The sequence below is a fragment of the Mauremys mutica genome, chromosome 1, assembly GCF_020497125.1.
Source record: "Mauremys mutica isolate MM-2020 ecotype Southern chromosome 1, ASM2049712v1, whole genome shotgun sequence".
Lineage (NCBI taxonomy): Eukaryota > Metazoa > Chordata > Testudines > Geoemydidae > Mauremys > Mauremys mutica.
Genome location: NC_059072.1, coordinates 119,527,067 through 119,554,519, shown reverse-complemented (window position 1 = coordinate 119,554,519; position 27,453 = coordinate 119,527,067). Strand labels below are relative to the sequence as shown.

The window sequence follows — 27,453 nt, the reverse complement described above, 5'->3', positions numbered from 1 at the left end:
ATATTAAAATCTCATTGCTGTAGCTTGGTATTTAGGAATGGCTTTAAAGTTCTTGGCTACTTTGAGCACTTATTTTCCAGGGTTAACAGATACTGAAAGCTAGCTGTGCTTAAGCTTTGAGTTGGTTTGCACCCTTACATCACCATTTATAACATGCCACTTGGAAGTTATACAACATACTATGTGCTAGATTGTTACAGTACATTTATTTTAGTGGCAGAAATAATTTTTCAGCTCAAAATTAAATATTCCATTGGCAATTGCTACAGTACAAGTTTTAGGCTTTAATACCTGCACAACCTCCTCCCTGGAAATAAAGTGCAAATAAGTCTGAGTGAGAAAAAAAGTCTAACAAAAACAAGCCCACTTTAAAAGTGTCTTTCTTAAATGACCATGTCAGTTACCTGGGAAAAACCTGCACACACATTTGGACACAAGGGGCCACAAAGAACAAAGTGCGTGGCCTGGACTTCCCCTTGGGGAATGGGCCAATGAAAATCTGTATAATGCCCAAACTGACATGATGTGCCAGTTACCAAGAGTAAGGCTCCTCCAGGAGATCCTGTTAATGCAAGTCTTCCTGCAGGTGATACTGAAAATGCAGTGACTGCTACCTCCTTCTTTAAATGACTTTGTGCTCTACCTGCCCAAAGTTGCTATCAGGCACTTCTAGGACAAGTCAGCGCAGTACTCCCACCACACTGGATTTGCTAGCTTAAGAATGACAAGGAAGGAAAAGCCAGTTGTCAAACACTATATAATTCCAATTAGGTTGAAACAGTTGAAGGTTTTCAAGTACTATATTACTAAAATGTGAAAAATTCCTGTTTTTAAAAAAACCTCTCAATCTGATTTACAATAGACTTACATACACTTTGCCCTGATATGCCAAAGAATTTTTATTTTTTTTTGTGCTGCTTCATTTCAGCACATCTCTCCCACCTGCCTCTTAGTGCCTGGCAGCACCAGCACAGTATCTTCACTCCAGAATTGTAATTACACCTGGTTACTTGATTTCTGTAAATTGTTATATAAACCACAGCACAGAAAGTCCAAACTCTAAATCAAATCATGGAGAGCAGTGTTTTTGTTTCAGTCAAAATAATCCTCTATGTCAACATTTGGATTTAGAAGATCTTCCCCATATGCTGAAAGATCCATCTGATTTAAAATCAAGTTTTCAAAGGTTTCTTCTAAGTCTGTTTCACCAATCAATACAGCTCCCATCATTCGTCCATTCTGCATCACCACTTTGACATATTCTTGCCCTTTGGTGCACCTCAACATTAGTTCATGGTCTAAATCCAAACCCTGAGCATTGTACTTTCCCAAAAGCACCACCTAGAGATGGAGAAAAATTAAGATATTACAAGAGGAACATGATTCAGAATCTTCTCTTTGCTGCAAATGCTGTAAACTTCAAAAGGGTTGATGTTAATGTGAAATTCTACTCTCAGATGTGTGCAGACAATTCTCGCTGGTTTACAGACAGCATGATCTAGAGCAGAGACCTGGGTTCTATTCTTCACTCTGCCACCACATCACTATATCACCTTGGGCCAGTCTGCTATCACCCTGTGATTTAATTTCCTTCTCCGTAAGAGCAATAAATTACTTACCTTTAAAAACCACTTTGACATTTGACCACAGTGGGAACGCACTGTGTATATTTGATAGTAGGATGATTTCACAGATGTTACAAAACGGGCTTATGAACCAGATGGCAAAATAAGATATATTTAATCACCTGTGGAAAACTGAATTTGCATCTCTTTTAGATCTCAGATTAAACGAGTTTGGTGATCTAAATCTCATCTTCATGGATATTTTTACACAACACGAAGACCATCATTTTGGCACAGAGGTCATAGTGACAATTTACTTTAAAAAGTTGTCATTGGAACATGACGAATTTCAAGCATTGGGTTTAAGAGTAATCGTCCATTGAGATGCAAAGCATTTAACGAACCAGCCACCATGTTGAGTTTGCAGTGAATATAACCATAGAATGCACCATAAGGATATAGCTAGGAATGTGTGTCAAAGATGGAGGATATGTTCGTTGACATACGCTGACTTGTGTTTGTAGGCCCTCTATTCAGTTCGTGTTTAGCCTTCATGGTTAGCATCAATAAAAAAACAATGAATGAAACATTAACAGAGTATTATATACAGTACACAATCAGTGTCTTTGTCAATATTAGCCAGCTAAGAAATCATTTCTTTGAGTGGCATGATGGTTGGTTTGATCAAATCAACAGATGCCAATACCAACTAATCAGTGCTTTTAAACTGTGTAAGAATTAGTTTACTTACCTTATAATTGAAAAATTTTGTAACATGAGCAAAGAGTTCAAAACTGAAGTCCATGTCAATAGATTCCCCTAAAAAATCTGCTACCATGCACTTTGCTGCATACCATCCCATCTGTCTAGCTTGGGTCCAAAGCCTCATCTAAAAAAATACAAGGTTAATAGACATGCTATGTGTAATGAACATATCAGTTCACATATCGTATACAGTTAGGCTAGAGATGAGGAGTGACTTGGTTTTCAGAAACAAACTGTAAGTGCATTGATATCAGGTAGAATCATCACACTCTATTGAGATATACTGCTTGAATAAACCTCGTATGTACATACATTAGATGTACAAAAATACTGTGCTATTTAGCCTTTGGATTAGAATGCATATACATTTATTCACCTGCTGCCACACTGGACTAGGTTCCCACGATGCAGTGCAGATATCCCCTGCTGCATAGATATCTGCTACTGAAGAGTGCATATGTTTATCCACTTTCAGACCGCCATCTTCACCTAGAGCAAACTAAATATTTGTATGGATCAGTGCTGAAGAAAAAACAACCTAGCAAAAGCCATTTAATTGGAATGCCCCAAGAGCTTTAAATTCAGCCTGGTTAAGTGCTAATCTCATTTACACAGTATTTGTCTTAAAGCTGTCCATCATGCCACATGTCTCTGCCATATTCAGCAACTCCATTCAACCAAAACATGGGCAATTTTAAAATCACATTTACGTCTCTTATCCAACAGGGCAGTTCCCTGGCTACCACTGGGCAATGCAGGCTAAGGTTATTAGTAGGGCTGTCAAGCAATTAAAAAGATTAATCATGCTGTTAAACAATAGAATAACATTTTAAATATTTTTGGATGCTTACTACATTTTCAAATATATTAATTTCAATTACAACACAAAATACAGTGTACAGTGCTCACTTCATATTTTTTATTACAAATATTTGCATTGTAAAAAAATAAAAATATATATATTTTTCAATTCACCTCATACAAGTACTGTAATGCAATCTCTTTATCATGAAAGTTGAACTTACAGATGTAGAATTATGTAAAAAAAACTGCATTCAAAAATAAAACAATGTAGAACTTTAGAGCCTACAAGTCCACTCAGTCCTATTTCTTGGTCAGCCAATTACTCAGACAAACAAGGTTGGGTACAATTTGAAGGAGATAATGCTACCTGCTCCTTGTTTACAATGTCACCTGAAAGCGAGAACAGGCGTTCACATTTCACTGTTGTAGCTGGCGTTGCAAGATATTTACGTACCAGATGTGCTAAAGATTCATATGTCCCTTCATGCTTCAACCACCATTTCCAGAGGACATGCTTCCATGCTGATGATGGGTTCTGCCTGATAACGATCCAAAGCAGTGCGGACTGAGGCATGTTCATTTTCATCATCTGAGTCAGATATCACCAGCAGAAGGCCGATTTTCTTTTTTGCCTGTTTGGGTTCTGTAGTTTCCACATCCAAGTGTTGCTCTTCTAAGACTTCTAAAAACATGCTGCACACCTCGTCCCTCTCAGATTTGGAAGGCACTTCAGATTTTTAAACCTCGGGTCGAGCGCTGTAGCTATTTTTTGAAATCTCACATTGGTACCATCTTTGCATTTTGTCAAAATTGCTGTGAAAGTGTTCTTAAAATGAATATATGCTGGGTCATCATCTGAGACTGCTATAACATGAAATACACCTCTACCCAATATAATGCGGTCTTTGTGAGACAAAAAAATCTCACCGTGTTATCGGTGAGACCGCGTTATATCAAACTTGCTTTGCCTCCTCCGTTCCTTGTTCCCTGACCGCCCCCTCCAGAGACCCCCCCCTCCCTAATCACTCCCAGGACCTCACCCCTTACCCAACCCCCCTGTCCCCTGACTGCTCCGACCCCTATTCACCCCCCGCCCCCTGACAGGCACTCATCGGCAGTGGTGGGACGTGGAGCAGCCCGGCCCCAGCCCGCTCCACTCCGCGAGCTCCCAGCTGCGGCCCTCTGCTTCCCGCCGTCGTGCGTGCAGGGAGGTTGTGGAAAGGACGCCCCCCCCCCCCATTCACCTGCGGCGGGAAGCGGAGCAACGTATCCCCAGCCCGCTCCGCTTTCCTTACCCCAGCCCCAGCTGTGTCGCTGGGGGGCAGCTGGGGAAAGGTCCTGCACTCACATACCCAGCGGGAAGTAGAGCGTCACGGCTGGGAGCTGGCGGAGTGGAGCTGGCTGGGGCTGGGCTGCTCCGCTTCCCACCGCCGGTGAGTGCAGGGAGGCTGGGGAAAGGACTCCCTCCGCACTCACCAGCAGCAGGAAGCGGAGCGACGCAGCCCCAGCCCGCTCCACTCTGCCACCTCCCAGCTGCAGTGAGTGCGGGGAGGTTGGGGAAAGGACGCCCGCCCCATACTCACCTGCGGTGGAAAGCGGAGCACTGCAGCTGGTGGAGTGGAGCGGGCTGGGGCCGGGCTGCTCCGCTTCCACTGCTGCTGGTGAGTGCAGGGGGATCCCTTCCCCCAAGCCTCCTCCCCCAAGCGACACGGCTGGGGCCGGGTCAAGGGAAGCAGAGCGGGCTGCTCCCGGCCCCCCGCTAATCCCCCGGACCACTCTGGGACTGCTGGGCCCCCAAAAGTGCCCTCCCACAGCTCCTGCCCCCCAGACCCTGGGGTGGGAGCCCCTGACTGCCCCCAAGACTCTCTGCCCCTTATCAAACCCCTCAGCCCCGGCTTGGTCTGGCACCCTTAACACGCTGCTCAAAGCAGCATGTCAGACCTTTACCGTGCTATATGCGAACCCGCGTTATATCGGATCGCGATATATTGGGATAGAGGTGTATATGGCACAATGCGGGTAAAACAGAGCAGGAGACATACAATTCTCCCCCCTCAAGGAGTACAGTCACAAATTTAATTGATGCATTGTTTTTTTTAACAAGCATCATCAGCATGGAAGCAGGCAGCAGTATCTCCCATCAATGTAAACAAACTTGTTTTTCTTAGCGACTGGCAGAATAAGTAGGCCTGACTGGACTTGTAGGCGCTAAAGTTTTACACTGTTTTGTTTTTTCATGCAGTTATGTAACGAAAAAATCTGCATTTGTAAGTTACGCTTCAGGATAAAGAGATTGCACTTCAGTACTTGTATGAGGTGAATTGAAAGATACTATTTCTTTTATCATTTTTACAGTGCAAATATTTGTAATAAAAAAATAATATAAAGTGAGTACGAGTACTGTGCACTTTGTATTCTGTGTTGTAATTGAAATCAATATTGAAAATGCAGAAAAACATCCAAAAATATTTAATAAATGTTAATTGGTATTCTATTGTTATACGTGCAATTAATCGCAATTCATTTTTTAAATCGCGATTATTTTGAGTTAATCGCGTGAGTTAACTGCGATTAATTGACAGCCCTAGTTATTTGCCAAATTTGTGACCTTTATCCATGCTTCTAATATGACTACTTATAACTGTCAGGAGAAGAAACCATCACCACAAAGCAGCTTGTATAATTAAAACTGTCTTGTTAAAATGGAAAACTCATTCATTTTAATTGAAGAAAATAGGTTCCCGGAGGCATGCCACATTAAAGCAGCTTTTCTAACTATCTATGTATGTCCTGGTTAAACAGCTTTGGCTGAGCTAATATAACAGTTCTCCATATTATATTCAAGAGCTAAATTTAATTTCTCAATACCACTCAGTGTTATCATTCAAACATAAAAAGACATTCAAAATTGCAAAAATAAATTAGTTAAAAAATGTGGTGTGGTTTCTTCTTTTAGAGGCTGATTATTCTTTTCCTACCCTGTACCTTAAGTCAGCCTTCATTCCTGAATACAGCAATACTATTCTGCTGCAATCTCATTTATTTTATTTAGTTTATTTACAGTAGCATCCCATTTGGATATAATGCACTAAATCAATCCCTTTTGTAAATTTACCAACTAAATTAATTTAATCTGACCAAATATCAAAAAGTGATGCTATTAGCTATGGCAGCTCCCTTTTTTACAGCTTCACCAAGATCAAACATGTTCAGCATGCTGCTTCCCACCCTTTCACACATCCGAAGAAGTGCTATCACACCACCCACCCTCAAACTACTTCCGTGGCTCCCCATTCATTTCAGAATCCAGTTCAAATTGTTGACCATGTTTTTAAAAGCCTTCTGTAGTCTTGTTCCAGCCTTCCTCATGCTCGTCTCTCTCTATTGCCCTGCCACCTCCTTTCGCTTGATCAGCAGCAGACATCTTGTCCCTTTTCCCAAAATCACCCAATGGCAATTTCTCACAGAGAAAGGCTCCATATTATTTAGGAATTTATACCTATTGGTCAAAATCAACACCTCAAATTCAATCCAAAACAGGCAATCAGTACAAACTACAGATTTAATGTGCTCTGTTTCAATATCTGTTTAATAAGCGGCTGGGCATAGTCAATGTTAACTTAATTTTCATAGTGGTTTTAAATTGTAGCCCCACAGAGAGCATGTTAATATGTGCTGTTCATATTCACATAAAGACTACTGGAACACAGTTTGAAATCGAGATCAGTGCTGTGTTTTACAAATGATCTGCACATATTTTTCTTTTAAAGTGAGCTAACTCCAAAATCCAGATGTAGCATTGGTAAGACAGTCATTGGTACTTCTATGATTCTAAATTTATTTTAACTTAAGATCACCTGAAGTGGAAGTCAGCCAGATTGCACTCCATTGTAACACATCAGCATACACCAATTCCTTGGTGTTACAGAAAGCACAGAACCCCAAGGGAGCATAAAAGGTTGTTTTTAGTACATGGTGTAGCTTTGCAAGGTTTTTTCGTTTGTTTTTTATTTATTGATATCCCAAAGTAGTATGAGTGACTTCACAAGCGAGTCAACATGTAACAGTCATTCACAATTTACATTTCATACCTCAATACTGAACACTAGGTAAGAAACAAAGATGTTTTTTGTAATACCAGCTGTATGTTTTGCTTAGTGACCTAAACTACAAAAAAACATCACCACTCTTAACATAGATATAAGTATGGGAAGCAGCATGATCTCATGGTGTCAACATGTAACTGTGAGCTAGGAATTCTCAGATTTTAATTCCAGCTTTGATATTGATTTGGTCCAATTGTAAGAGCCCATAACTCTACAGAAATTCATTTTTTAATATGTTAGGAATTTCTAGAGTACTCAATTTCATAGCATTTACCTCATTTTAAATTTGTTTACAACATGCAAAATCCTTACCTTTCAACATTTTATCTTAGGAAATGTAACATAAAATAGCTACCAAAGTATATTTTCTTATTTTAAAAAGAAGTCAGTACTTATATTTAATAATGACCCTTACATTATTACCATCAAGAAATGGCTTAACATTTGGCACAACTCCAGTTGCACTGACAATGAAATCACAGCCATATATCTTCCCATTGGTTAATTCCATATATACAGGCCACAGCTCTGAAAAAGTGAAAATTCTCACCTGAGAACACAACCAATGCACATTATTATTTTAATAAGACATGAAATACACAAGGAATAAGTTACTTGTGAACAACCTACCTCATTATTCGAGGCAAAAATAATCCTCACAATTTGCCCACCACTTTTCTTATTTTAATCATAGGCTTAGGAGCCTAGACACCAAAGATCAAATCCTCGTTCTGACATTAACTCCTTTTTAGATTTACTCTGCCTCAGTTTCCCCATTTGTAAAATAGGAATACTACTACTCACCACTGTCCCACCTCACTGGGGTATTCTGTGGATTATATTATGTTTGTAAAGTACTATGAAGATATAAAGTCTTATATAAATGCTAAGTATTATTAAATCTATACATGTAATACCCAGAAAATGCTCTACTGAATTAATGCACTAACATTTTAAGATTATTACATTTTAAGAGACCAACAGGCATAGAGGAGCACACAGTTCAGACAGAGCCATTTATTAGAGGATTTATTAAAGGGAATACTCTATATCTTAGTAAAAAGGAGAGTATAGAAGTTGATAAAGTACAGGTAGGAACTGAAGAGAAACAGTCAAATGGAAAAGAATCCCATTTAATTACATCATATGAAGGCAGACAACTAAATATTGAAAAATGTTATAAGTGCTTGTATACAAATGCTAGAGGTCTAAATACTAAGATGGGTGAACTTGGGTGCCTCATATTAAATGAGGATATTGATATAAAATACCTATTTTCTGGTTTGGAGCCCATCGGTCAGATCCTCAGTGGGTATAAGTTTTCATAGCTTCATTGACTTAATGGAGCTATGCTAGGTTATAGAAACGGATGATCTCTCCTCATCCATTTTATTTGCTTTGAAACAAATAGTACAAATATATTGTACTTCTGCTGTGCTTGCATCCTCAAGGAGGGTTTCAAATTAGAATCTGCATATTGTTTCTTCTGTGATATTTACCTTCATCTGGGTGTGCATTCTGGTTATCTGAATTGTCTTTAGGAAAAGACAAAGAGGTCTTCTGCAGCTGCTTGAATTCTTGCTGAAGGTATATTTTCTTTATTTCACACCGTGTTTCAATGTGAACTTTGTGAGAAAACTAAATAAGAAAACTGATAGTTACAAGATATACAATTAGCAATAACAATACTATCATACATGCTAGAAAACTTTCTCCTAAATTAAATATTAGTAAGATGAAAAAGAATGTCCCAAATGTTGAAATCTGACATATTAGTTGAGTCCCTTTTGTTACCGCCCATCAGTATCGGTACTTACCTGCTTTCTCATCACCTTCTTTGTCACAGAGTTTTAACCAAAACAATCTTAATGGCTAAAAACATGCTCAACTGACACTGAGTTGTCTAGAGAAGAGTACAGATTTTTAAAAAATTGATAAATCTGAATTCAACTATCCTGTCTTTCAGGATTTCAATTCCACGATTTTTCACCATTTTGATTAAATGAACTGTGACTATCTCTTATGACACTTTACATAGATTTGGATTTGCTGAATTCCTTCCTTCTCTCTTATGTTTCATCCGCCACATTTCAACTTATTCCAGTTCTGAGCTCAATCTATGACTAACATTTGGAATCAGTCATGTTAGTCATGCAGAGGTGCCATAGTTTTTCTGAATCATTTTATGATTCAATCTTTGTGCAGTTCTCATTCTTTGATATTGATTACAGCAAACCAAATGCCCACAGACTGCGCCAGTAGTATCACCACTCTTCAATCTGTCAAGTCTCAAACTTCCTTCAATTGCTTTTGTAAGTTTAGTCCTTCCCTGCATGCTATGTTTTGATCATAATCTTCCTCATGCTCAGTACAAATTTCAACAACTCACATCTACATTTTGTTGACAACAGTGGTATCAAAGTGGAGGAAGTGTTGCCTTATACACCTCTATCTCGCTATAACACTGTCCTTGGGAGCCAAAAAATCTTAACGCATTATAGGTGAAACCGTGTTATATTGAACTTGCTTTGATCCACCGGAGTGCGCAGCCCCGCACCCCCGAAGCACTGCTTTACCACGTTATATCCAAATTCGTGTTATATCGGGTGGTGTTATATCGAGGTAGCGGTGTATATCCAAAGTGTATACATTGGACTGAGGTTGAGATGGAAATAGGAGACAGACTTGTTGAAAGTTTCTGGGTTAGGATAAAAGGGTTAAAAAAAACAAGGGTGATGTCATGGTAGGGGTCTACTACAGACCATCTAAGCAGGAAGAAGACGGATGAGGTGTTTTGTTTTTTTTATAAACAACTAACAAAATCATCCAAAGCATAGGACTTGGTGGTGATGGGGGCTTTCAACTACTTAGATATCTGTTGGGAAAATAAGACAGCAGGGTATGGATTAAACAACCGGCTACTGGAATGTATTGGAAATTATTTTTTATTTCAGAAGATGGAGAAAGCTACTAGGGGAGAGGCTGTTCTAAATTTGATGTCTAACATTGAATGCCAGTGAAAATGAGGTAGGATCAGAGACTAAATAGGGAAAGAACAAATTAAAAATTACTTAGACAAGTTAGGTGTCTTCAAGTCACCAGGGTCTGATTAAATGCATCCTAGAATACTCAAGGAGCTCACTGAGGAGATATCTGAGCCATTAGCGATTATCTTTAAAAAGTCATTGAAGGCGAATGAGATTCCAAAGGACTGGAAAAAGGCAAATATTTGATAGGGTGGACAGGGAGAAGCATTAGATGTGGTAGATCTTGACTTTAGTAAGGCTTTTAAAACTGTCTCGTATGACCTTCTCATAAACAAACTAGGGAAATACAACCTACATGGCACTACTAAAAGGTGGGTGCATAACTGGTTGGAAAACCATTCCCAGAGAGTAGTTATCAGTAGTTCATCATCAAGGTGGAAGGGCATATCAAATGGAGTCCCACAGGGATCAGTTCTGAGTCCTGTTCTGTTCAATATCTTCATCAGTGATTTAGATAATGGCATAGAGAGTAAATTTATGAAGTTTCCGGCCGATACCAAGCTGGAAGGGATTGCAAGTCCTTTGGAGGATAGATTTAAAATTCAAAATGATCTGGACAAACTAGAGAAATGGTCTGAAGTAAATAGGACGAAATTCAATAAAGACAAATGCAAAGTCTCCATTTACGAAGGAACAATCAGTTGCACGCATACAAAATGGAAAATGACTGTCTAAGAAGGACTTAGAGATGACTGTGGAAAGGGGTCTGGGGATCATAGTAGATCACAAGCTAAATATGAGTCAAAAGTGTAACACTTACTGAAAAAATAGCAAACATAATTATGGTATGTATTAGCAGGAGTGTGGTAAGCAAGACACGAGAAGTAATTCTTTCCCTCTTCTCCATACTGATTAGGCCTCAACTGGAATATTGTGTCCAGTTCTGGGCACCACATTTCAGGAAAGATGTGGACAAACTAGGGAAACTCCAAAGAAGAGCAACAAAAATGACTAAAGGTCTAGAAAACATGACCGATGAAGGAAGATTGAAGAAACTGGGTCTGTTTAGTCTGGAGAAAAGATGACCGGGGCGGGGGGGAGACACACGACATGATAACAGTTGTCAAGTACCTAAGAAGTTGTTATAAGGAGGAAGGAGAAAAATTGTTCTCATTAACCTCTGAGGACAGAACAAGAAGCAATGGGCTTAAATTTCAGCAAGGGCAGTTTAGGTTGGACATTAGGAAAAACTTCCTAACTGTCAGGGCGGTTAAAGACTGGAATAAATTGCCTAGGGAGGTTGTGGAATCTCCATCATTGGAGATTTTTAAGAGCAAGTTGGACAAACACCTCTCAGGGATAGTCTAGATAATACTTAGCCCTACCTTGGTGCAGGGGACTGGACTAGAAGATCTCTTGAGGTCCCTTTCAGTGCTATGATTCTATGATTATTTTGAGAGACACGCAACAACTTTGATATGCCCATTCCTTTCTTTCTAATTTTTTAGAATAGTTAAAAATTTAATTGAAAATTGAAATTTGAGGCTAATATTTCTCACATAAAAATCTTTCAAATATATGTTATATTCAAATAAATACTTCAGAGTGACCGAAAAGATCAAAAAATGAAAATCTGATAAAAACATAGAAATGCCCACTTAGTTGATTTTTGTTTATTTTTTTCAAACAAAAAAAGGTCCACACAACCCTACTTCCAGGGTTTTAAAAATGTATTTATATTGTTTCATTAAAAAGGAAACATGAATATCTGTAATGATAAGTGACTGTTGTGTGCTGTACCTTTGGGTGAGTTTCATTATTCTTTCTTTCTGAGATTAAACTTTATTTGAAGCAGCTGAAGTTAGAAAGTATGCAAATAGCTTTTGTTGCTCTTTATTAAAACTACAATCAGGCCCAATCCCATAGAAATGTGGACAAAAACATCTGAGCTTGTATCTGAAGATGAAGGAGCAAAAGCACAGCAGTAGATCCAATTCTCCTCACATCAGTGAAAGTCAGAAATAACTCTACTGAAGTTACTGGATTTACAAATGAAAATTTGGTGTACGAGGAGAATTAGTTCATGTTCATTCTGGTCTTATTCCTAGAAACATTGTGTGGCACTGTACTGCCCATGCATTCCCACACACTTAAACTAGCATCTAAACAAATATAGTTAGGATGATGTCAGCCTTACCTCTTTAGTTCCTTTAAGATGTAGGCCCTCATGCCAATCAGGGCCTAAGGCAGTGCCAAGTTTGTTAGCTGCTGCCACACTTCCTTCTTCCTTCTCACTTCCTGAAGTCAAGGATGTGGAGAATATCAGACTCAACATATGCACGATTCAAAGACCTTATGCACTATTATACAATCCTCACAACTCCAAAGGATTCTGAACTAAGAGAGTAGTGTGACCTTGTGGTGGGATGGGGGGATTACAATGTGCTGGAGTCAAAACACTCCACTACTTCTAGAACACATCATACTTCAGGATTGTAATCTTATTATTTTATTTTCTTGACAACACCTTTTACCCCTTAGCCACCACTCACATGCAACTAGAGATGGAGTAAAAAGTAACCGCGGTGTGAAAGCACACAGCAACAATACAACAGATTAAAGAAGTTGTTCCAGCAGACCCTTACTCACATGAATCAATGGGGCCACTCATGTGACTAGAGAACTGCAGGCCTCATTGTAACACAGAAAAAATATTAATATCCAAATTAAAACAGATGGGGGAATTTTAAAAAGCATCTAGCACAGGGGTGAGCAAACTACGACCCGCAGGCTGGATCCGGGGCTTTGGATCAGGCCCGAAGGATTGTCTCCAAACCCCCCGCCCGTGGTGCTGCAGGCCCCACACCGCGCTCAGAAGCAGATGGCACCACGTCCCTGGGGCGGGGGGCAGAGGGTGCCGTGCATTGCCCTGCCTCCAGGTACTGCCCTCCGCAGCTCCCATTGGCAGGGAACGGGGAACCACGGCCAATGGGAGCTTCGGGGGAGGTACCTGGAGGCATGGCAAGGGCAGCGTGTGAAGCCCTGTGGGGCCCCCCTCCAAGGGCTGCACAGGGACTAAGAGGGTAGAGTGCTTCCAATTACCAATATTACTTGCTGCAGCACTTGAGCAATTATATAACATGCAACATCATCAAATAGAGACAGAGATACATGCATACATACCAGTGTATAAATTAAATAATCTTTAGAGAGCAATATTACACAAACATTTTAGCAGTATGATAATTAAAATCTTTTTAATGTTTGTGTTTTTAAAGAGGGAATGCTACTTTGAATAGTGAAGCTTTTCTGAACATTGTTAATTCGGCTGATCTCAGGTTTACATATGATTTTGGATGTTGGTGTAAATTCAAGTGCCAACTAATATGCTAATATACTAAAGCAAGGATTGTATTTTACTGTTTGCACAGTACCTTCTGTCGTATATTTGGTTCTTTTACATGTAATTGCAGTCTCTAATTTCTCAGCTGTTAGCTTTGGAATAAGGAATTCAGCTGCTCCCGCATCAAAGAAAGTATTCCCAATGGCTTTGTCTTTGATGGCCCAAAGCACTTCACATCCTTCAATTTCATACCTGGAAAGCATATTTCAACAATGGATACAATTATGGGTTGCCATAGAGGAAATCTTTGTTTATGAGTCATCTAGATCAGCAGGTCTCAAACTTTAGCAACCCGAGGCCTGCCATTTTGATTTAAAAAAAATTGGGGACCCCCTGCCCTGCCCCCCGCTCGCTCCATCCCCTCTTCCTCTGTCGCTTCCTCTCCCCCACCCTCACTCACTTTCACCAGGCTGTGGCAGGGAGTTGGTATACGGGAAGGGGGTGAGAGCTCCGGCTGGGGGTACGGGCTCTGGGGTGGGGCCGGGGATGAGGGATTTGGAGTGTGGGAGGGGACTCTGGGCTGGGGTAGGGGGTTAGTAATGCGGGAGGGGGGTGAAGGCTCTGGCTGAGGGTATGGGCTCTGGGAGGGTTTTGGGGTGCAGGAGGAGGCTGTGGGCTGGGGGCTCTGGAAGGGATTTTGAGTACAGGAGGGGACTCTGGGCTGGGGTAGGGGGTTGAGGTGCGGGCTCCCGGTGGTGCTTACCTGTGGTCCCTAGGCTGATGCGCGGCCAATGAGGCTCTGTGTGCTGCCCTCACGCCTGCAGATGCTGCGCCCACAGCTGCCATTGGTCACAGTTCCTGGCCAATAGGAGTTGCGGAGCCGGCACTCAAGCAGGGGCAGCGAATAGAGCCTCACTGGCAGCCCCTGTGTCTAGGGTCCACAGGGACCTGGCAGACGCTTCCAGGAGCCGCAAAGAACCAGGGCAGATAGGGAGCCTGCCTAGGAGGGATGGAGGGGGAGGAGTTGAGCAGCGGGGCCCATAGATCAGCGTTTCTCAAACCACAGACCCCAGTTTGAGAAACGCTGATCTAGATTAAAAAGAGGACAGGTGCTTTCATTCCTAAACCTGGACACAAAGTTAATGCCTCCCTGGTGAAAGAAGAAGTTGTGTGCATCCTATTTTCATGCCTTTTAGTACTGGTTATGGAGATTACATATTATCCCCCTTTTTATGAGACAAATCTACATGTACATATACAGTACAAAATGTCACTAATGGATCCAAGGCCCTTCAGCGTCATGACAAGATTCCCCCCCCTACACACACACACCACCACCACCACCACAACCCGGTCATGTGCACTACAGTACCTAAAGAAAATCTTTGCCTGATGAGAGAAAAACCATAAGCAAGACTATCCTTGGCTCTCCAATTTGGTAATCCCTGCAGCATCCCCCACCACTTTAGCCTCAATTCAGAGTAGGGGCAAGAGTCCTTCCAGCACATTATCCTCATTCCAACACCAATTCTGGTATTAAAAGGACTTCAGAGGAAGGTGTAAGAACCACACAGTAGGCAGATCTGCTCCATACTCCCACATTAGGTCTCATTCTAATCTCTAACAGAGAATAGCTTAAACCCTAAAGCACGAGCTTTAACGTCCCTTTCAATTATTTTTACATTACTTTAACTCTGGATGTTGTTATCCATGTAAATGTCCAATCCCTTTTTGAATCTTACTGAATTATTGGCCTCAATGATTTTCTGTGATAATGAGTTCCACAGTCCAATTACATGTTGTGTGAAAGTACTTCCTTTTATCAATGCCCTTACTAAATATAAATAAATAATAATTAGAACGTTATTATAAAGCATTTTTAAAAAATCCTAAAATAACACACACTTGGATAACCCAGTTGTTCTAGTCTTTATTTGCACACATTTCTCAATAACTTTAAGAAAATAATTTACTTACACTAATTCGAGCGCAATGCCACCATTTCCCACAACTGCTATTCTTTTAGCTTTAGCCAAATGATTCTGAAAGGCCTATAGTTAAAAAAAAAGTACAGCTTACAGTATTTTAGTCACTCAAACTTGATCAATTTACATAATTTAATATTCCTCAAATTCTCAAATATCTAATTTTAATAATTATTATATTAATGATTGTGAATGATACACATCTAATTATGTTAAGGCATTTTATTGAAGTTAATTAAGACTCTATAGCTCTGTTAGGATGCCACAGTGTGCCTCTACTATATTGCTTTTATAGATAAATAAACTGAGACGAGGAAAGGTAAGTGATTTAGTTGAGATTAAATGGCAGAGTTTGTAATAGAATCCAGGAGTCTCTCCCTTGTCCTAATCACTAAAGCACGTTTCTTCTCATATTTTATAATGTATTTAAAAACCAATATTGAAATCATGTTCTGTTTGTTTGAGTCCAATTTTATTTCACTCAATATCTTGTAAAAAGAGAAAATGGACCAGGATAAGGAGACTGTTTTGCATTTATAACATTGATTTAACAGTAAGGTTCTTAGATTTGCCACAGACTGTTTTGTTTGCCTGGAAAAGATTTTGAAAAAGAAAATTAAGTCCCTGAGTTACATAACTTATGAGCAAGAGGTGCTGCTATTCAGAAAACAAAGAATACCAGACAGTATTTTCTATCATATCATTATCACTTGGGACACTATATTTTAAACAAAAATCTGCATCCACTGGGACTGAATAGTTCATGGCACAGAAAGCCATTAAATTCTGAACTGTTGATTTGAATCTAGTCCAGATCAGCAGTGACCAAGAGTCATGACGATCTGGTGATGGTTCAAGAATTTATGAAAGAATGACCTGGTAGTCTCCATCCCGTACCATATGGATCAATGTACACAACTGACCAACCTTGTGGTTAGTCACAACAGAGAAATAAAAAACTGAGAGGCTATGGAAACAACTATCCTCTCCTATCCTGTCCCTAGAGCAGCGGTAGGCAACCTGTGGCACGTGTGCCAAAGGAAGCACACAAGCTGATTTTCAGTGGCACTCTCACTGCCTGGGTCCTGGCCACCGGTCCGGAGGAGGGGGTGGGGCCGGCAGGGCTCTGCATTTTAATTAAATTTTAAATGAAGCTTCTTAAACATTTTAAAAACCTTATTTACTTTACATACAACAATAGTTTAGTTATATATTATAGACTTATAGAAAGAGACCTTCTAAAAATGTTAAAATGTATTACTGGCACGCGAAACCTTATATTAGAGTGAATAAATGAAGACTCGGCACAGCACTTCTGAAAGGTTGCTGACCCCTGCCCTAGAGGTTGTCTTTCTGGGCTTGTCTTCATTAGCCTTCTTTAACTCAAGTTACTGGATAGCCAATTTCTTTACAAAAACAAATTTACAGCCTGGATCAAATGTGTGGGGCATCCTCACAAGCCTTTACAAATTTGTTGAGTACCTCAAGTTAATTGGCAAGCACTGAACTTGAGCTAAAAATATATGGTGTAGACATACCTATACTGTAGTAAGCAAGAGAATATGGGGAAGCTTGCTGCCTACGCTGTATGTTTTCAATCTGGCACCTGTTACCAGCACAAAATAAACTACTATTTTGCTTATTCTGAAGGTTCTCATAATGGGAACCCACTCTATGCATTCATGAGTTATTTTTTAAAATAAAGATCTTATTTTTTAAAATGGCATTTCAGAGTTACTTCTTTGCTTCTAAAAATATGTAACAATGGTTTCTATTATTTATTTCTGGTATTAGGATAACATCTTGTTTATCTATTTCATTCCACAATAATTTTTACATTACACTGTGACTAACCACGTGTGTGGTTAGGATGCAAAATGCTAACATGTTAATGAACCATGAAAATACGTTACCTGAGCACTGTCAGTATCCCGGATTCCTAATACATATGGGTTTTCTTCAAAAATTAACTTAGGTTTTGCTCCTGCACATAGGCAAAGTTTTTCATATATACACTGTTTGCCATCTTCTGTGAAAATTTTCTGTTAAAAGATTAAAAAGGTAAACCATCTATATAGGTCAACTAAGAAAACCTAGGGCATACCTAAAAATCACAGTATTTTGCTGGTTTCAAAAACTGTAACTGGCTATGGGAAAAGTAAAAATAATTAAGCAAGTCCTCTCTCTTAACTAATTAAATATCTTAGCAGTTTATACTACGCTCATGACAGTGCTATGTGAGTTCCTATATCACTTACATGGAAATTGCATATAGTAAACTCAATAAGATTACAAGACAAAATATAAAGCATGCCTCTTGTTGGCAGTCTGTATTTTGTTATGGTGTTGACAGAAGAGTTTGTTTTGTGCATTAGACTGTTTTTTATTAGCTTGTATATCATGACAAAACCTACACTGCTTTATTAGTCCAAATGCTATTTTTTATATTGGAGATTACATCTGTATTTTGTAGAATGGAAGGCTGCGATTAATTTACATGTATGTACACAGAATTCTGTTGGGGGCAGCCTGCAGTATAAATAGTTGCTTTTGGGATCTGTGTTCAAAATCATGCTTTTTCCCCCAGGTCTTTCAAAGGATATAAGTGCCATGGATGCAACTCTACATACTGCCACATCTGGTCAACCAAGTATCTGATCCAAAGTTCATTAAAGTCAATGGAAAGGCTATCACTGACTTCAATAGACATTGGATCAGATTCTAAAAGAGCAACATTGTCAGGTTCTGGAGAAAGCCACAGAAAGCTGCAGCATGGAACATTTAAAATGCAACATTTTGTAAGCTTATTTGCTGTTCTCCACCTCAGAGATGGCCACATTACAATGGTTCTGTCCATCTTGTAGAGAGCTTATAAAGAGCGTTGGGATCCTTTGAGATGAAAGATGATGTACACATGCAATATGGCTGTGACTTTTGGGGGACTGCCCAGACCAGTAAAAGGATCTGTCACCATCTGCCTTATAATCTTGAGTGCCTAAATGCTAAACTATTTGGCTCAGAGCCCTGACACCAATAACCAGCCCACAAGCATAAAGGTCTTGCCCTGGCTTTCATCTGCCTCATTACTCCTTGCAGGGTGACCCTATCAGCCCTTCCAATTTTCCCCAAATCCGCCTACCCCAAGTTCTTAACTATCAGACACTCAGACATTTTTCCTCTTGTTCAACACCCATGAAGGTGCGAAAACAGCCCCTGCCCTCCTATTATCAGTTCACTTTGGCACATACAATCCAAACAATTTGCACACCAGAGACCTGGTTGCTGTAAAAATAAACAAAAAGTTTATTTACTAGAAAACTCATAGATTCAAAGATGAAACTGTAAGGAAAGGCAAACACATATAAGTTACACAGAAAATAAACAAAGACACAACTTCTGGCTTTGCACTTCCATATTAGATAAACTCCTTTTTCTAATAAAAGTTACCTATTGCTTTTGAACAGTTTCCCACAGTGCTCCCTAGCCCAAGCTAGGGGAGATCCAGCATTCACAGATAAATCCCTGTCTTTGAGACTGTGCAAAGTCCAAGTGTCTGCTAGTTAAGAACTCAGGAAGGATGGATTTGGGGAGATTCAAGAACAGAAGGGTTGTTGGGGTCACCCTATAAGGAGTAACTAGGCTGGTGGAAGCAAGGGTGAGACCTTTATGCCTGTGGTCTGGCTACTGGTGTCAGGGTTCTGAGCTATAGCAGCATAGTACTAAGGCCACCCAAAGGTACAGGGCAGGAGTTACTGAACCCATTACTGGTCTGGGTGATCCCCAAAATGTCACAATGGCCATCCAAGGGGACATCCCTAAAACAAAACAAAACCCGCAACATATTAATAAAGCACACACACAATAGTATTAATAATGTATTATACCAGAGCGCATACATCAGCCTAACAGATATAGAATATGAGTATACTACCTTAACCTAAGTACAGTGAATTAATTACAGGTATACCAGTAATTACAGGTATACCATATAATAAAAGCAAAAAACACAGAGTTGGCTCTGAATGTGGGTAAACAAATAATATTGAGGTAAAAAACAAAGCCTTCCAACTTTACTCTGTAAGTAAGACACTGAACAAGGATTAGAGAGACAGTGTGTACTATATTTTTGCTGGAGAATGAAGTGTAGAGATTTATTTATTTTGTTCTCCTGAGAGTTAAAAGTGGGTATTTATTATAAATTTATAAAGTCAGTACTGTTTTTGGTTTCTCTTTGGCAACAAACCAAGTGACAGTTCACAGAGAGTGCCGATTAATGATTTAAAAATTTTTCAGGAATCTTAATTCTATTATATCTGGTTTCATGATCAACCTCTTTGCTACTCTGCTCTAAAGATCCATGCAATATATTAGAGGAATCAGGAGTCCTGATCTAAGCATCCTAACCACTGAAATTTTCTAATGACTTATGACCTATGATTGTTTTTTACCCCATTGCCTACATTTCTTCTAAAAGTGCACTATAAGTGAACTGTGACATTTCTCTTCTGTTCTAAATCTTGGTAAATTAATTTAAATCATTAAAAATTCTGTTTTAATAACATATTTCATTTGAAAAATGGATCCCTTCTTAAACCCATTCACTTTCAGGATCCATAAAAATTAGGCAAAACAAAATTCTCTTACATGCTCCTGACTTTTCAACTGTTTCACTCCAGACTCTATAACTTTAATGTTGGGATACCGTTTTTCTAACATAGTGCTTGGTTGTTCTTCAACATCAAATTCCTCTAGTGTTTTGGAGACCTATAGTTTAAAAAAAAAAAGAGAGCAATCATTTATGTTTTAATTGTTTTTCTTCTTTTATTAAGTTTTCAACCAAACCTATTGATTAGAAAATAGATATGTTCACTCCCAGTCTGTAAACTTAAAGCACGAAACCCACAGCAAATTCTTTCAACCAAGTTAGAAAGTTACTACTAAAATTAAGCATTTAGGTACATAATCTGTTAATAAATATTCCTAAGAAAGGCTCTCAGCAGTACGTTATCACTCAAAATGGAACTTGGACGTCTAAATCCCTATTTTGAGACATTTAAAATTAGACTAGATTAAGCACCTGAGACTATATTTGCCCCCAGAGGACTGACTAATCAATCAAATAGGTCTTTTCCATATCTAATTTCTGTTGTTATAAGTGGGGCTGGTAGAATCATCTATTATTAAGGTAGCCCTATGCTGGTGGAACCATCTATTATTAAGGTAGCCCTATGCTTTTCATTTTAAGACTGTTTCCAGTTGCTTATAACTTTGCAAAACTAAATTCACTTGGGCTGCAATGTTCCATGCTGGGCCTTAGCCTAAATTTTTTTTGGAAAATTTTAGCAACAACAGTTCAGTTGTTTTTAAGAACAAGGCTAGAAAAAAAATACACCGTTTTGCCCACATTAAAAAATTCTGGTGATCTTTTCTTTGAATAGATCTATGACCCATATGCTGTGAGCAGGGACTTGACATTTGGCAGGGGGGTGGCCTTTGTGTAAGGGATACGTATTTTGCTGTTCCTGTGAAAATATGCCAAAATTTGGCCAAGTGATAAAAGTAAATGAAAAATCCCAGTTCATACATGTATTCAGGAGAGACTTCTTAGAGATTCACAGCTAAAATCTCTGAAGATTCCATCTTCACTGAGCATGCTTGAGTCTTTCATAGCTCCTAGTGCAGACTGATCTAACAAACATGCTATCTCCATACACCAACTGAGCATGAGCCATTCTCTCACAGCTCCTACCTGTGACCAGACTCTGCATAAACCATCCCCACAAGCAACTGAGTATGCTCCAGCCCAGGGCTAGGGGGTGAAGTCAGACTTTCCCTATAATGACTGCTCCAAGCTGGCATGCGCAGTCTCTTCTGTTGGCACCCGGATAGCGTGGAGGATGAAGCTGTCTGATTCAAATGCAGAGGAGGCAAAAGCCAGACCAGGGGGTGGGAAAGTAGTAGATTGGAAAAGGAGTCTGGTGAGACTGGGACTGGAAGAACTCAGGGGAGAGAAACTGGGAATGGCTGGGCATGGAGATTGTTACAGGGAGCCAGGACGGGAGAAGGGGAGGAATAGCTCAGTGGTTTGAGCATTGGCCTGCTAAACCCAGGGGTGTGAGTTCAATCCTTGAGGGGGCCATTTAGGGATCAGGGGCAAAAATCTGTCTGGGGATTGGTTCTGCTTTGAGCAGGGGGTTGGACTATATGACCTCCTGAGGTCCCTTCCAACCCTGATATTCTATGAATGGAGACTGAGCTTGGGAGCTTGAAGGAAGGAAGCTAGAACAGGTTGGACAAGCAGACTGGGAGCCAAGGGGAAAAGGGCAAGAGACTGAAACCATATGCATAAGCATTTGTGGGGTCAGGCCCTAAATTATCTCTACTGAGTAAATGCTTTAGTAACTTTTATAGACACCAACACAAAAACAAAAATTAAGTCTCTCTCTTACCTGTTTGAAATTTGTTACTGCTTTTATAACTGGAGAAGCTGTTACTAAGAGAATATCTTCTGATGGAAATTCTGTAGCCAGCTTGTAAAGAAAGAGAGAGCATGATGAGTGAACACAGCTGTCAGTGGAATTAGACTTTAAATAAGACAATAACAGTACTAAAAAAAACCAGAAGTTATCGTATTAAGGATTTTAGTCTTGTAAAACCCAGAGATGTAAGCAAATATTACCTCCATTTTACAGAAGGGTAAACTTGGTTTGGGTGATACAATAGAAGCGAACCTGACTCCCAGGTCCAAGGCTTTCTTTATTTACAGACGTTTCCATAAGACTCACATCATGGCATAAATACCTAACCACAAGACGACTCTTCATACCATCACACAAGCCAAACTGGGAGGTGTAAAGTCACACTAATTGAGATCTGAAGAGCCTGTATGCCTAGAGTCCAATTATTAGTGGCCAGAGGTAACTCAGTTAAAATTGTATTAAAGACTTTTGACTATAGAAAGAACAGTGAATACCTGGTATCTCTGAATGAGTTTTATGGAAAATGGATTATAATCTTTGCCTAATTATGGATTTTTTGATGTCCTGGTTATATAATCAAGCTGTTTAAAAATTCATGTTTTTGCTATTTTTGCCAGGGAGGTTCTCATTGGCTTCTGTAGTCCTCTAGCAGAAAGATACAACAACGGATTTGGTTCAAATTTGCACATATCGTTGTTTCCGTAACACAGGTTCCTAGAATATGATCTTCGGGTAAGTGAATGGCAATTTTTTAAACAAAAGTACTTTAAAGTGGTAACAGCAAGTTTGTGCGTTAATCTGAAGCCACTGATTTTTAATTTAATGACAAAAAACTGTGCCGCAGCAAGAATGTTGTATGTTATAAAGAGAGGAAGAGGCATGTGGGCTTGCTTCATAAGGGAAAGTTCCCTTAGCTAGGAACAAGGAGCCCAGATGCTCTTCTAAGTGCAGTATAAATTCTCATGCAATTCACTACCTTTATTATTGACTAATGCCAGGGAGGGTTGAAAGGGATAATTTTAAATTGTTGGATGCTAAGTAATTTTATTTTAAAAATTACTACAATTCTTTAGTTTCAAGTAATAAGAAATGGTAGGCCAGATCTTATTAATTGTTTCTCTTGCTGTCAACTGAGGCGTGTGGCTCCCATTATTTAGTCGCAGGTACGTTAAGGGCTCCACGAGCAAGACTAAGCAAAATAATCACTGTTATTAACCATGGCTATTTTAATATTTAAAAACGGAAAAGAAAATATTAAACACCACAAATGACCAAACACAAATGATAAACTGGTTATTTCCATTACAACTTCTTCTATAGGTCTCTCTGAGGAGAGTTTTTGACAGGAATTACACTTTTAAGAGTGAAGAGCCTCTGGTGGATACTTTTGTCTTGGTAAGGTAAGACTCAAGTATATGGTTTCCCCAAATTATTGTGAATCTATTGTTTAGATACCTACGAATGTTTTATAATTTAGTCTCATGGGAGGTGGACTTGTTAATAAACAAACAGTTTATAGTTCGCAAAGCAGGCAATCCTAACTACATCCTATGAAATAAAAATAAATAAATCAATTAGAAAAAGCCATTTAAGGAGCTGTCTTGAGACAGGCCAATTAACCAACATTTAGAATATTAAATCACACTATTTCTTTGGTCTTGTCTACACTACACAATTTTGTCGACAAAAGTCAGCTTTCGTCAACAAAACACTGAGGTATACATACTGAAATGCTCCTCCCGCTGATGTAACTTCCCTGCTATGCTGACATAATAAAACCATCTCAACAAGCGACATAGAGCTTTTTGCGACATAATTAGAGCAACACAGCATCAGTGTAGACACCTTACTTGGTTATGTCACCCTCCAGGAAGTGTCCCACAATGCCCATCATGACCATTCTGGTCAGCAGTTTGAACTCTGCTGCCCTGATATGCACCTATCCCCCGTTTAAAGGCCTGGGAATTTTTGAAATTCCTCTTCCTGTTTGCTCGGTGTGCACAGTTCACACAGCTGATGCAACAGATGCGCTCCCGTGTGGAACACACAGGAGCTATTGGATCTGCTGATATATGGGGAGAGGAGGTTGTGCAGTCACAGCTTTGCACCAACTGTAGGAATTTCAATACCTATAGGCTAATTGCTATTGGCATGCAGGAGAAGGGGCACAAAAAGAACATGCAGCAGTGTCGTGCTAAAATCAAGGAGCTGAGACAGGCGTACCAGAAAGCAAGGGAGGCCAACCATCGCTCTGGTGCAGCACCAAAGATATGCTGCTTCTATAAGGAGCTGCACGACATCCTCAGCAGTGACCCCATCTCCACCACCAAGAGCCCCGTGGATACTTCAGGGGCATGGAGGCAACAGCCATCGGACTCAACTCCATTGAGGAAGTGGTGGACGAGGAGATGGAGGTGGAGCTGGAAGACTATGTGGAGCACAAGGCAGGGTCATCAAGTGGCACAGTGAGTCAGGATCTCTTTTCCAATTCGGAGGGGTCTAGCTAATCCCAGCACTCTGGCTTTGGCGCGGAGGATGCAGGAGAGGAGAGCTCTGGTAAGTGCTCATTTTGCTTTCATACTGCCTGGTGACAGGAGATTGAGCTCTCATGTACTTTGTTATGTGTTGGAGATGGGATAAGGGACAGAAATTAACAACAGAGCCTGTCCATCTATGCAGTGGGGCCACATCAGAAAAAGTTTATTAATGTACATGGGGATGTCTCTGGAATCCTCCATAGTGATCTCTAGGAAACTTTCCTGTAGGTACTCTGCAATCTGCTGCCGAAGGTTGCTTGGTAGAGCTGCCTTGTTTCTACCCCCAGTGTATGAAACTTTGCCGCACCACCCAGCAATTATTTCTGCAGGAACCAGAGTGGCACACAGACAAGCAGCATACGGAGCCGGTCTGAAACCACATGCAGGCAGGAGATGTTCCCTTGCATCCTGAATTACCCTGAGGAGTGAGATATCGGGTTTGATTACCCTAGCCTGCGGAAAAGGGTACAAGTATTCAGAATAGGTTCCCTAGCCACTAACAGTAAACCCTTCGAAAATCACCCTTTGTACTTTCTTGCCCTTTCCTCCCCTCGCGAACTCACCATAATTGGGACTCGCGGCCAACTGTGTGCTATCCAAGGGACTTTGAGAAAGAGGTGTGTGTAACTTTTGTGATTCATGTCTGTGAACGCACTCACAATATTGTCTCTGTTCACTGTTCTTTTGCCTTCTGCACATGTGCCTTGAGAACACACTCCTCCACACTGGCAGAGAGCCTCCATCAGATAAGGCAGCAAACCCAAGAGGAATGAGGAGGATACGTTTTGACAAGTGCTGCAGTCAATAGACGCAGCTCATAGTGAAACAAGAGCATGGAGGGAGACAATTAATGAAAGACTGAGGCTTGAAAGCCAGGAAGGGACACGGGCAGGAGTGGATGATAAACCTCCTGGACCAGACAGAGATGTTGAAGTCCCTCATTAGCCTGCAATCAGAGCAAATCCACGCCCGACTCCCTCCAGCCACTACAGAACTCTGGTCCATCCCTCCCCCAACTCCCCTGTGTGTTTCCCAGTCCCTCACAGTAATGATTTTCCAATGAAAACTGGAATTACACCCAGCTATGAAAGTCCTAACCGCAAGACTGTTCCTCATTTTCATGTTCCGTTTGTCCAAAAGTTTGTGTTTTATCCTGTTATTAAACTTGAGTCTTTGAAATAAAATGAGTCTTTATTTGTGACATACATACATCACTCAGTGCTAACACTGAAACACAGTGGCTATAGGTAGGAATATTTGCTCCTTGTAATACATCCTCAAGAAGCAAGCACTACAGGGATAAGTAAACATTGTCTGGCTGAATGCATCACATACAGACACAATACTGAGAATCACTGTCAAAAGCTTCTTCAAAACCTCCCTGATTTGAATAGCCTCCCGTTGCGCTCTTCTAATTGCCCTTCTATCTGTCTGCTCAAAATCAGCAGCCAGTTGATCAGCCTCAGTGGCCCACCCTGGAGAAACTTTTCCCCCTTCAATTAACAAATATTATAGAGAGTACAGCAGGCCACAATGACTATCGGAATATTTTCCTCATTGAGGTCTACCTGGTAAAAAAGACAGCGCCAGCCAAAGGCACATGCAATGGTCATTCGGCACCTGCTAAGCCTGTTGTTGAATTGCTCCTTGCTGCTGTCTAGGTTTCCTGTGTAAGGCTTCATGAGCCACAGGACCAAGGTGTATGCGGGATCTCCAAGGATCACTATGGAAATTTTCATATTCCTCCACTGGAATCTTCTGGTCTGGAAAGAAAGTCCCAGCATGCAGCTTTCTATACAGTCCATTGTTCCAAAAAGATGTGTGCATCATGCACTTTCCCTGACCACCCCGCATTGATGTCAGTGAAATGGCTCCCGTGATCCACCAGCACCTGCAAGACCATGGAGAAGTAGCCCTTTTGGTGGATGTACTCTGTCGCAAGATGGTCGGGGATATGTGTTCTATCTATCGTCCTGCCGCAGTTAGGGAATCCCATTGCCTCAAAGTCATCAATTATTTCCTGGACATTACTAAGAGTCACAGTCCTTTGTAGCAGGAGGTTAATGGCCTTGCACACTTGCATCACCGCAGTCCCCATGGTGGACTTTCCAACTCCAAACTGATTCACAACTGATCGGTAGCAGTCTGGAGTTGCCAGCTTCCACACAGCAATCGCCACTTGCTTTTCCACAGTCAGAGCAGCTCTCATTCTGGTGTTCTTAAGCTGCAGTGCTGGGGCGAGCTCCACGCACAGTTCCAGAAAGGTGACTTTGCGCATCCAAAAGTTCTGCAGCCACTGCTCGTCATCCCATACATGCATCACAAGGCGATCTCGCCACTCAGTGCTTGTTTCCCGATCCCAGTATCAATGGTCCACTGTGGCAAGCTGGTCTGTGAATGCCAGCAGCAATCTTGAATTATTTATTTCCACGGAAGACAGCAGGGCAGGCATCACCAGCTCACTCTGTGTTTCGCAGCTCATGAAATACTGCAGGACCAGCTGCACTGCGTTCATAATACTCATCACCAGAATGGTCAGAAGCTCAGGATCCATGCTGTCAGGCACAGATGGCAAGTGCACAGTTTACAAGGGCTGTTGAAAAATGGCACAAAATGAAATAGGAAGCCCAAGGAATGATGGGATGGAAAGAACTGCATCCCAGGACGGCGAGCACATCCCCATGATGTAATCTAATCTTTTGGCAAAGTCGTAGTTAACTGTCTCATGAATTCATGCTGAAGTTTTGGGACATCCCAGAGGACCGGAAAAGGGCAAATATAATACCTACCTATAAAAAGGGGAATAAGGACAACTCAGGGAATTATAGACCAGACAGCCTAACTTGGGTACTCAGAAAGTTAATAAAGCAAATAATCAAACA

The 27,453-nt window shown here is 40.5% G+C and overlaps 1 protein-coding gene across 2 annotated transcripts in view; it reads right to left on the bottom strand.

The window, feature by feature from the left end:
* Positions 1-920: 920 nt before the first annotated feature.
* PYROXD1 (pyridine nucleotide-disulphide oxidoreductase domain 1) overlaps positions 921-27,453 on the bottom strand; it is a 30,159-nt gene continuing 3,626 nt past the window's right edge. For both annotated transcript variants that reach the window (XM_045001903.1, XM_045001902.1), the window contains exons 2-12: positions 22,005-22,085; positions 20,200-20,319; positions 17,469-17,597; positions 15,548-15,621; positions 13,662-13,822; positions 12,425-12,525; positions 8,740-8,878; positions 7,656-7,768; positions 2,707-2,829; positions 2,317-2,454; positions 921-1,341 (exon numbers count right to left, since the gene is read on the bottom strand). In XM_045001903.1, the coding sequence (XP_044857838.1) occupies positions 1,093-1,341; positions 2,317-2,454; positions 2,707-2,829; positions 7,656-7,768; positions 8,740-8,878; positions 12,425-12,525; positions 13,662-13,822; positions 15,548-15,621; positions 17,469-17,597; positions 20,200-20,271 (1,299 nt within the window). In that variant the 5' untranslated portion in view covers positions 20,272-20,319; positions 22,005-22,085 and the 3' untranslated portion in view covers positions 921-1,092. The remainder of the gene's footprint in view (positions 1,342-2,316; positions 2,455-2,706; positions 2,830-7,655; positions 7,769-8,739; positions 8,879-12,424; positions 12,526-13,661; positions 13,823-15,547; positions 15,622-17,468; positions 17,598-20,199; positions 20,320-22,004; positions 22,086-27,453) is intronic.